The following is a 12,764-nucleotide window of genomic DNA, read 5'->3' on the forward strand; positions in this document are numbered from 1 at the left end:
TTGGTATCCACAAAAATAAAAAAATACACAGTATTTGTTTTTGTTCATTAATTTGTAAATAAATCAGGCTGTTAGTTTTCTTCTTTGAATTGTTTTACATTTGTCATTTCAGTGCCTTTTACAGCTGACTATAAGGTAGGAGTTTTACTCATTGTTGAAAGCCATACATATATATAGTTGTTCATTTGTCTGTCATTTGGTCTGATGGAGTGTTGTCTCATTGGCAATCATACCATTTCTTTACTTAAGATGTTTTTGTGCCTGAGCTACTGATCTTTTGAGTAAAGTTCATTACAACTGATATTTACAGTTTTCTAATGTTGTGCTGCTACACCACAGTCTCAGTTAGGGGAGGGTTGTGCATTCACAAATATGTTTATCCCGTCACATATCTTCATGTGCATGTCCCAAGTTAGGAGCCTGTAGTTCAGTGGTTTTTGTTTGTTCCTGACTGTCATATTTGGTTTTTGCTTATTGTTTTGTTCATAAATCAGGCCACTAGTTTTGTCGTTTGAATGTTTCATTTTTTTTTTTATTATAGTGACTATACTGTATGGGTTTTTTACTTACTGTTGTAACACACAGTATTATTAGTATCAATAGGTAAATCTCTCAGAAGTTCTACATCTTCAAAGCATGAGTAATGAGTTGTTGAACACACTGCTCCAGATAATGTAACATTTACTGTGTCATTTGACGAGTCAATTCTAATATCAAACACTAACTCTCTGTCCTCTGTCTTAGATAAATCAACTACCATGATCTGTTTCTGTGCTGTAAATAAAACAATTAAATGTTGAAGACAAACTTCATATCAGAGAAAATTTTAAGAATTCCTATTTGATGGAACTAAAGGATAATATGCTGGGCTTTATTCAGTTAGTTAGTTGGTTTTTTTTTAGTTTTTCTTGGTCTAATTGGCTTTTCATTTTGCATTAGAACTGGTCTTCTTTTCTTATTTTATTGCAAAGCAACCTCTGGACCTACAGATATTCTTTTTGTAATTTGGGGTTGGTTTTCTTTGTCATTGACCTGTATCAACATCTCATTAGTCCATACATGTGATGGACTAAAATTCAGATCAGGAGATTTGGAAATTTTGGTAAGGAGTTTCAGATCAGGAGGTTTTTTATCGACATATTTTTCATCCTAAATTTAACCATATGATGTAAAAACCTGTCTTTTTTGTGTGCTTTTTCTTCAATCTTCCTTCTGAATGGCATCAGTTAAAGTCTGTCTATTTTAAGGAATTATTGAAAAGAAATTTTTTTCTTTTGTTTTACATTGTTGATTGCTGATGATGATCTTTTTTTATTTGTTTTTCATTGGCATTGGCTTAGAGATATAAGAGAGAAACATGCTATACATTTATTACATAATAAATTAATAGTCACTTAACAATTGTTTATCAATTTTATCGTAAATGGTCATTTCTATTTTAGATTCATTATACATAGATTCTACCACTGTATTGAGTGTGATACGATATTTATCAACTTGAGACAGTTAACTTTTCAAATTTAAAACACGAGGCTCGCAGAGCGTTTTTAAATATTTTAAATTTAACTGTAGAGAGTGGATAAATATAGTATTGCATGAGATATGGTGGTGGAATTTGTTTCTCTAATGATTTTAGATGATATGCAGACAATCTTAATTTATTCACACTACATGATCTTTAATTACCCAATAGATTTTATTCAATTGTATTGCAAATTATCATAATGGTTATTATTGAATCAAAACTGCTGATGTTGAAGTTTGGTTAAGGCACCACCTGAAGCAAGCTGTTTCATCTTGATAATTGATATTCAATTAGGTCTATATATAATCACCATTATACCTTACACTACAATTAAATATATTTGTTGAACACCAGTTTTGTCTTTTGAAGGGTTTTATTTGTAATAAATTGCTTTGCCGAGCGCAGCTGGATACGACCGCATAGGTCCAACCCTGAACAGTTGGGGCAAAATGGACACAATATTCACACTTGATACAGGTCTGAATTTGGATTGTAATTAAATATTTGACACATAATAGGTTTCTAACACAGAATAACTGTAGTCAAAGAAATTGAATTGGTTATGTGTTTTGAATTTTTCTTTTTTTTGCTTTTGTGCAATACACTATGCTGTTGCAAATTGACCACCCCCCCTTTTTTTTTTTGCAAAAAAAAAAAACATTTTTGAAGAAATTTCCTTTTCAATTTCTGAAATCTTGAGAATTAATTGTCCCCACCTCCCCAATTTTTTTTTAACCTCCACCCCCCCCCCCCCCACCCCTTTTCCAAAAAAATTTCTTTCCCTCAAGATATGGTCATAATCTCAATTCTAATATGACGTTCTTCTTTAGCTTTGGATACAAGGCAACGTTCTAATTCCAATAAAATATGGGCTGCACGTGATTGACATCACAATTGAAAATGTAACGTTAGAGATCAAAATGGACATTTTTGTTGGTGTGGCTCGCTAGGAAATTAAATAAAAACATTACAAAAGTAAGTTTAAATGTGCCTGTTCTTTTTTTAGTGTTAAACTGTCGATTTTCTATAACGTTTTTGGTTCTTCAAATCAAAATGGCGACCTTTCGAGCGTGTATTATAGGTCTGCTTCAAAGAACAAAAGTTCAAATTATTCCTATTAGAATCGAAATAATTCTTTCATGCCATGGTCTATGCTCATTTTAACATGGGTAGCCATTATATTTGTCAACATTTAATACCTCGCTAACGCTCAGTATTAAGATATTGACAAATATAATGCCTACCCATGTTAAAATGAGCATAGAGCATGGCATGAAAGAATTATTTCTTAATTCAAATTTCCATTTGGAGTTTGCAACCATAATAACCAATTTAAATACATCATAAAAGTCTTAAAATAGAAAATGACCTACATAATCATGGCTAAAATTAAATTACCATTTATCAGCATTTTTAAAATAGTAACTTCAAAAATAAATTGACATCTAATCACCTGGAGACAATACAACATTTCTGTGTACATAATTTAACTGCAGTGTAAGGGAGGTAATTCAAAATGTTGTGTTTGAATTACCTCCCTTACACTTCTTTTAAATAATGTTTATTGTCCATTAACCAGGACACCCTTGTTTTTCTCCCTTTTTTACCCCTAATTCCTAAACGATTTGAGCCATTACCCTCCAAAGCCAATTCTTACTATCCCTTTGTGGTATGAAAACTTGTGATATAATTACAGAGAGATCCATACACAATTCCACAAGTAATTGTCTGGAAACTAGAAAAATGCTTATTTTGGGCCCTTTTTTGTTTTACACGTCATTTTGGGGCCCTTTATAGCTAGCTGTTGGGTAAAAGGCAAAGCCAAGGCTCCATGTCAAAGGCCATCCAACTGATTACTTTTTACACATTGTGACTTGGATGGAGAGTTGTGAACTTTTCTCATACCACATCATCTTATTTCTATTAAAAGATTTGTTTCAAAGGATATTTAATAATTGTTTTCCACTTACAAGTTAGTGTAAAGTTTGTCATTTGATCCTTTATGGTGACATGAATCTGATTAGAACAGCTGTCGAGTCTAACGTCCACCTTGACCAAAGCCCTTTCAAATCCATCCCTGAAGACCATTCCACACGTAATACCATGGCAATCTTCATGGGCTTCACAGTAATGGCCATACCCTGCTATTATGGCCTTTTCAAAACTTCCACATTCTGGAAAAAATAGGGATATGTTTTATTTTATTAATACGTATTTCCAAAACCTGCTCAATAGCAAATTTGAGATCACATAAATTTGGAAACAGTCAAATTTTGCAAATTTTCATTTCAAGTAGATTTATACATATAGTTTATCAACTTAAATTGTCTCCCCTGTTTTGGGGCTAGAGTTGTATCCCTTTATTATGAAAGAATGAACATTCATTTTGTTTTGGGCCAATATAATTTTTTAAAGGTGGTACATAACACAACAGGGAGATATCTCTGAAATAAACTGTTATCACAGAGATATGTCTCACTTTTTGGTAATTTCGATAATGCAAATGTTGAAATTAATATAGCAACACTTTAACATGTAAGTTTTGCAAATATTCATGTTTGAAAGTACATGGCTAAACAATCTCCATGGAAATGAGATGTGCCAATGCTAATACAACTGCATACCAAATACCATTGACTTATCACAAGTAGTTCCCTTTAAACAAACCTAAACACAAACAAATACATGTAAACTAAGCAAAATGTCAAAGTCAATAAACCATAACTGAGGGGGCGGGGTAAAAAAATTTCCATGGTAATGAGATGTGCCAATGCTAATACAACTGCATACCAAATATCATTGAACAACCAATAGTGGTTCCCCATAAATTGACTTAATCACAAACTAATACATGAAAACTAATCAAGTTTCAAAGTCAATAGACCATGACTGAGGGGGCAGGGCCAAATAATCTCCATGGAAATGAGATATGCCAATGCTTATACAACTGCATACCAATTATCATTAACTTACCACTAGTGGTTCCCCATAAACTGACCTTATCACAAACTAATACATGAAAACTAAGCAAAAATTTTCAAAGTCAATAGACCATGACAGAGGGGGCAGAATCCAATAATCTCCATGGAAATGAGATATGCCAATGCTTATACAACTGCATACCAATTATCATTAAATTACCACTAGCGGTTCTCCATAAACTGACCAAACACAAACTAATACATGAAAACTAAGCAATATTTTCAAAGTCAATAGACCCTAACTGAGGGGGTGTGGCCAAATAATCTCCATGGTAATGAGATGTGCCAATACTAATACAACTGCAGACGAAATATCTTTGACTTATTACTAGTGGTTCACCATAAACTAGACCTAATCACAAACAAAATTATTGTTGACCCTGCCGCTGCCGTCGACGCCGAAATATTTGCCAAAATTCTATTGTTCTTGGCCAAACATTACTAAATTACAGTATTTATCTAAATTAATGTCTGTTTTACATATTAAAAAATTGTGTAATTACATAAAATCTGTGTGGTCAATCAGATCACATATTGTTACTTAATGTTATTTGTTTTCTTATAATGATTTATTTGTATTGATCTCTGCTGTTTGTCATTTGTCAAATTGTAAATATGTTTTCGTTGCTATAGCATATATATGTGTTTTGCAATAAAGTATTCATTCATTCATATTGTCAAGGAAATATTAAGCTTCCTTCTCAATGATCAAAATTTGTGTTTGTCAAACTGCTCTTTATCCAATCAAATTTTTCCAATAAGGTGTGTGGTTTTTTGAAATTTTTTACATTTGTGTAAAAGGGTCAAAGTAAATATTTTGTCAAAAGTTAATGAAAATTAAACAAGCCAAAAACTGTTAAATTGAGAAAGAAATGCATATCCACAATTATTTTCAAATGTTCAGAATAAGGATCACCAATAAGACAACTATCTACAAGAGACATGTTAACAAGCCTTCCACAATTTTCATTTTAAATTACAAACCATGCACAGCCATTTCCAGTAACTTGTCAATCATAGAAAGTCTATCTCCTGTCACTGTAGTATGAGCTTTCTTTAGTTTACGTCTGATTTGATGTAATGGCATCCCATCAGGATACATCAATGGTTCTGTTCTTAGTTTCTGTGCTACTTCTTTAACAATGTCATCTAACTGCTGTATCAATGGTGAACCAGCTAACAAATGCTTAAGTTCTGTCAGGGGCTTGTCATTAATATCAAATTGAGGCAGGAATGACCTGAAATAAAATACTAGGTTATCTAAGATCCAATAGTTTAAAACATTTGACAATATTTATCTAATCTCCTTTTGAGGTAATAAATTTTACATCCAGTTAAACTATATACTGTGTTTGCGTGGGGCAATTTTGAGATTGACAGATGGTGAAGTTTAAAAATTTTGAACTTAAAAATTTTAAATTTTGCCTTGAAAAAAGTAATCTGAAAACACATCCTAATCTCTATGTCAGATCCTTTCGCAGGTGTCATTTTATAATTTTAATATCCATACCATTTCATGCTAGTACAGATACAGAAGTAAAGAAACTAGATATCATTGAGATGGGAGCCATCTCTGTGGGCCCCGCTCTGAATTGGTATCAAATTTGTATCTTTACCATAGGACAAGGGGTTGTCATCTAAAGTTTTTTACCTTGACCTTTGACCTAGGAAGTTGTACATACATTATGACACACCCTCTGGTGTTGGTTAATATACATGTCATGTATAAACTTTGAAATCATAATAGTTTTCTAGATATAGAGTGGACACATTTGTTACGGACAGACAGACGGACTGACAGACTGATCACTATAGGGGGTCTGCCATTCAGAGGGGCCCTAATAAACCTCATTGAATCTCACATAACAAAAGTGAAAAAAAAATTCTTAAATAATAATTTGTTTTTATAAATCAAAACCTAAGAATTCCCTATTTATTGTTTCAAAGACAAAAATTGATTAAATGTTTTAATGTTTTTTTTTTTTCAAAAATGATATGAGTTTCAAACTTACTTAGCTGCTTTAGACAATATATTCTTGTATTTATCAAACTTTCCAGTCATATTGTGAAACTTCTCCTTAAAATGTTGCATCCACACAGGATGCTCTGGTTGGTTCTCCACAGATCTTCCATGACGATGGCCGCCAAATGGTGACTGAGATTTACTTCCGTCGTCATGACGATCGATCTCATCTTTGTCGTCTTCAGGCTCTCCAGTCATGTCCCCTTCCTCTGCATTCATACCGATGTAATAATAGGAGAAACCATTACATGTTGACTTGTGACCAGGCCTTGGGAATCTCTTCTTCAGATAAGGAGCTGGATCAATATATGAGTAACTACTAGCTGGTAAACCTGATATAGATTCAGTATTGTTTGGTCTTTTCCTCATTGATACAAACAAGAAGTTATCTTCACAATCAGACAATTTTTTGGACACTCCAATCTGCTTACCAGCCTTTTTGAAAATTCCTTTTTTATCTTCATCAATTCTGGTGTCCAGTTCAAAGCCACTGACCACTACTTCATACATAATTAGATCCGCTCTAGTTGGTCGTACTAATACTTCTGAGTCACTTATTCTATAGACTGTACCATGGAATGGACTTACAACTTTCTATTATATAAAAATATTTTTTTTGTTAAATTGAAAGATATAAAAGCAGTTTAAATATAACTTGAATACTTTTTCTATAGAATATATAACATCCACAAAACTAACACTGGAAAGATGTACATGTCTAAAAAATGTATATAAACTTGACTTAATCTTTATTGTTATTTACAACTGTATTAAGTTAACAGATATTTATACACTTTATACAGAAATTTCTAAGCTTGACACTTCACATTTTTTAACATCTAAAACATTTGTGTGCACATCTAAATATATTATGATGTTTTAATTGTAATATTTTTAACATACCTGATAATTTTTTTTGAAAGCTAGTTCTACACCAAATCTTCCTTTGTTATCTCGGTGATACTCCCCACATCCACAACTTGACTCACAGGACGCAGGAATTCTGGGAAATTTACGATGAAACTTTGACCCAAATAGCTTCTGCATGTAGTACTTTCCTTTATGAATTCTGCATTTAAAAGTGTAAACTCTCATATAAATGTTTAACTTAACGATGTATGATAATAGAAATAAAAAGATGCGGTAAGAGTGCAAATGAGACAACTCTCCATCTAAGTTACAATGTTTAAAAAGTAAATATTTATAGGTCAAAGTATGGCCTTTAACATGAACAGCAAGCTACAATTCAATCAGGAAAACCAATGGTCGAATATATATGAAAAACGAAAAACATGAAACACTAATGAACAACATCAACTAACGACAACCAGTGAACAACAGGTCGCATTTTTTTTGATTTTGTTATAACAAAATCCATTCAATAAAATATTGTACAAGTTATCAGTGAATTTTAGTCAAATTTTGTACAAATTGTAATTTGTACAAGCACTTTTTGTAAAAATTACAATTTGTACAAAGTCAAAATACAAATTATAATTTGTACATTTTTTTTGTAAAAGATGATAACTTGTACACAACATATACAAGCTTCAAACTCATACAGAAACATCAAGAAGAAGAGTCAAACTCAACAACAAAGAACTAAAACAGAATGCCTATCTATAATATTTGTCATACCAACAGTATAGGCCTTTTACAAAGCTACCTAAACAGAACTTTTACTTACACATCCCGTAGAAATGTATATGCATGTTTTATTTTCTTGAACATGTCCATGAGATGAGAGATCTTTTCCCAGAATGGTTTAGCTATGTTGATTACACCAGATAAAGTGGAATTAACTTCTTCTACAACTCCTTTGATAGTCTCGTGAATGAAGCTCTTGGATCCCTGAAAATGTACAATACAATATTATAACTAGTGAGTTATTTCCCTTTGAAAAGATGTAATGAAAATGTTGCAAGCATTGAAGTAGTAGATGAAATAAAAACATATCATCCCATTACATGGAATATATTATGTGTTTTACTCTGAGGTTTACTCAAAACATCAGTGTACAAAATAAGCTACAGCTATATACATTACGGTATTTTTTTCAAAAATGATAATATTTGGAACTGTCCAGCTTGTGGCTCTCACTTATGAAACAGTGAACACAATATCAATTGTATAAAGTGAACATAATTCTTCAAAACCATAGATTAATCTTTATATTTGGAATACCAGTATTTGTAGATGTCATGTGTATAAGCTTAAGTGAAATGAACATGTACACATTTTCTATAGGTTTATTGGCAGATTTTTCAAATAACCATGAAAATACAATTTTTGCTCAGTAAATCCTGAAATTGGTACACATAAAAATAAAGGAATCCATACATGTAGCATATAAAAAATAAAGTAAAAAATTACTGAAACAAGAGTGCACACGCTGAAATGTCTCGCCTTCTTTACTAATCATTGATATTATGTTGATAGTCCTAAATAGAAAGCTTTACTACAACTATTACATAAACTTAACATGATCCAAGAAGATGAGGTCAAGTTCATATAAACCAAACAAGAAATACATGTACACCTTACAATCATTCAATACACTAAATATAGTTCACCTATTGTTTATAGTTTCTAAGAAACAGACTTAACCAAGAAAACTGAACATTGACCAATGAACCATGAAAATGAGGTCAAGGTCAGATTAACCATGCCAGGCAGATATGTACAGCTTACAATTCTTCAATACAACAAATATATTTGACCTATTGCTTATAGTTTAGGAAAAACAGACCAAAACACAAAACTTAACACTGAGCAATTAACCGTGAAAATGAGGTCAAATAAAACCTGCGAGACTGACATGTACATCATAAAATATTTCCATACACCAAATATAGTTGACCAATTGCATATACATTTTGTAGTATTAGAAAAAAAAAAGACCAAAACTCAAAAACCTAACTTTGACCACTGAACCATGAAAATGAGGTCAAGGTCAGATGACACCTGACTGCTAGACATGTACACCTTACAATCATTCCATACTTAACTATATCCTATTACTCATAATAAGAGAAAAATTAACATTACAAAAAATCTTAACTTTTTTATCAAGTAGTCACTGAACAATGAAAATGAGGTCAACGAAAAGTCACAGGCTCGACAAAAACTAAAACATGTAAAATGTATGGGTGCCACATGAAACTTTTAATTAGCTGATCTAGTGATCTAGTGATCACAGTGCCGTGCCCTTTAAGTGGAATATGCCAAAACCAAAATTAAAATTGAACATGACCTGTATTCTATATTTGTAACATTTGTTTTAAAATCTAAAGTGATTTTGTCAAACATTATTCGAGTAAAAGTAACATATAAAACAAAACTGAAAAGGGTGATAACTTATGCTTTACAAGATGTTCAAATCTGTGTGAACAGGATGATTTGTGAGCTATTGCTTACTTATGATACCCCTGCTATAAATAAGTGATAAACAGGAAGGGGAAAAACCATGGATGTGGAAATGCATAACACATTAAAGCATGCTCACATAAATTTCAGGAAGTTATGCTCTGTATTTAATGTGATGAAAAATTTATTCATTGGAAACACAGGTGGAAAGACACACAGACTGATGGATGGATGGGAGAAGAGATGTTATCAATTTATGGATGTATTATGTAAAATTATAAAAAATAACAGCATACCAATTAGCAATTAGAAACAATGAATTTGGTAGAATTTCTTATCATGGTAAAAAATACACTTACACTGACATTAAACCCATCAGTTATAATATCTGGTGACAGACTTGAACCAGCTGATGGATTATGGTATATATCAAGGATTTCATCTTGAGCCATTCTCAGTACAACATTCAAGTCATCTAGGATACCTTTAATTTCTTCTCCTGGATGGAACCAGTATGGGGTTTGTCCTGGAAATATATGTCATGTAAAATTTGATTACATAAAAGAAATATGCCTTTTGATAAATAAAAAACATGATAGGCACTGTGTCAATGATTGAAAACTAATGGTTGACCATCCAGGGAACCTGTGTTCACTACATTTTCTAGCAGAATTTGTGGTACTCTATCGTTAGTTTTCTTTTCTATGTTTTTTGTCATATCTTCCCCTTTGTGCAATGATGTCTGTCCTCAAACTCCTGATTTTAAAGTGTCTCTTTAGTAGTTAACTATATATATACTTACTCGATCTGTCATAGAGTTGTCATTTGTTTAGACATACTTATACTTACTTTATATATATCTAGATATATCTTAATGGCAAAAATGTCCAACCTGCTCTTTTAGTTAAATACCCTATACAGGCAAAATACAACATTTTTAAGTAAATATTTTGTTCAGTGTGAAGTAATTATAACTCAATCATACCTTTAGCAAAGAAACAGGAATCCATTATTTTATTCTTGGCTTCAATAAATGTTGCAACAGCTAATTTAAACCTGAAAATTATTACAAACCTTATTTTCTTCAGTTTTTAATGACATTTATTTTTTGTTTAAACAGATGAGGAAGAGACATTTTTTTTAATCATTTGTAAACTAAAATTCATACAATTTGAGTAAAGAGCAAAATCATTCAACATATTCCATGTCAATATATATAATTATATTCAATACTATCTGACACTTCTAATATTTTCTGTTCATTCAACAATACATTTTCCAGCAGTGCTATCATTGTTTATTCTATGAGGTAATAAATGTTACTTCTATTTGTGCAACTTTCTTAAACTCAGGCAACTAAGACCTTGACACATAGTATTGCTGCTTGCACCTCATTATAGACTTTATGCTCATTGCCACTTATGTTTAAAATACTGGAGAAGAACCCCTCATAATAATTGGCTGTTTCAGAATCTAAAGGACTATGGATAATTTAGTTGTTTGCACTCTAAAATAACTAATAGGTATTGATTAAATTGCCATTGTTTATGACATTTTTAACCCTATTACAATGTTTTGGTACACACTTTGAAAATATTACCCAGAGTTTGATAATTGATCATGATCGTTGTGTACTTACTTTAGAAGTGCCATTTCAATGCCATTAAATGATTGCACAGGATTTTCCCAGAATTTCCAGCTGTCTTTGATTAAAGTAAATCCTTCTCCCATCTCATGGGCCACAAATGGTAGAGTTACTGTCATTACATCTGCTATACTCTATAACATACAATATTCATTTTACAATCCAATACAATGAAACAAACAATACTTAAACTATCTTTACAACTGCTTTATTATAAAACATACAATATTTGGTAAAGGTGTAATACCACCACATCATAGTACGTCACATCCAGTTTCATACAAAAAAGGGTTGAAAAAAATATTCCCTTGAATGAATTTGACAGTTGCAGAAAATTTATCCTACATTTCATTGCAGTAAAAAATCAAAGCACTGTAAGCGCTATAGGCAGTTAACCAAAAACCAAGGCAAACATAATTATGAAAACTGTGGCAGTGTTACTTCAATTTTTGTTTTAAAGATTTGTAAGAACAAACATTAAACATTCGTATATTGTACATGTATGTTTATTCAATGAATTGATTATTACCGGTAAGGCAAATTAGGTTTTCAAAAGCAATGCATATATCAATGTATATTTTTAATGGTGAGTCTGCAGTGGTACAAGTTCGTAATGATTGCAGTTGTTCTAGTTGGTAGTTAATGTTGGTACCATTTGACTTTTATATGCACAATTTGAAGTAGTACAAGTTTGTAATAGTATGAATGAAACACTGAGTTTGGGTTCTACAGTACTAAAGTTATGAGACACAAATCAGACAAATGTTTACTACTACAGGGATCAAAGGTGAGGTCTGATTGACCTGCCCATGGTAAATGTAAATGACCCCCACCTTCACCCCAAGTCCATGATGTCACTCCATACCAAGTTTGGAATAAAATGACAGATGATTATAAAACAGTTGGTCAAACATTCTTGGGCTTTACACTGGTTGAAAGATTTATATGATTTCTTTTAAAATGAGCCATAAATGAATTTTTTATAGGCCCAGAAATAATTAAAACAAGAAATGATTGTAACAGGATGCTGTTACGAAGTCTCCCAAACAAAGCTCCCATAATTCTTCATTCCCAGGGTCGCCTGACATTAGGCAAAGTCCAGTGAAAATTGGTTTGGTCCAGTAAAGTTATATGCATTAGTGATGCCTGGGGACTGACTGGCATGACAAACCAGAATATATATGGTTTAGGGGTGGGGATCTCTACCATTTACAAGATATTAAA

The 12,764-nt window shown here is 32.0% G+C and overlaps 1 protein-coding gene across 1 annotated transcript in view; it reads right to left on the reverse strand.

The window, feature by feature from the left end:
• LOC127711867 (uncharacterized) overlaps nucleotides 1-6,748 on the reverse strand; it is a 68,306-nt gene extending 61,558 nt beyond the window's left edge. Inside the window, exons 1-4 of the mRNA XM_052218031.1 lie at nucleotides 6,519-6,748; nucleotides 5,491-5,744; nucleotides 3,496-3,699; nucleotides 571-774 (exon numbers count right to left, since the gene is read on the reverse strand). Of these exons, the coding sequence (XP_052073991.1) occupies nucleotides 571-774; nucleotides 3,496-3,699; nucleotides 5,491-5,744; nucleotides 6,519-6,748 (892 nt within the window). The remainder of the gene's footprint in view (nucleotides 1-570; nucleotides 775-3,495; nucleotides 3,700-5,490; nucleotides 5,745-6,518) is intronic.
• Nucleotides 6,749-12,764: the final 6,016 nt, after the last annotated feature.

The sequence above is a fragment of the Mytilus californianus genome, unplaced genomic scaffold, assembly GCF_021869535.1.
Source record: "Mytilus californianus isolate M0D057914Y unplaced genomic scaffold, xbMytCali1.0.p SCAF_8, whole genome shotgun sequence".
Lineage (NCBI taxonomy): Eukaryota > Metazoa > Mollusca > Bivalvia > Mytilida > Mytilidae > Mytilus > Mytilus californianus.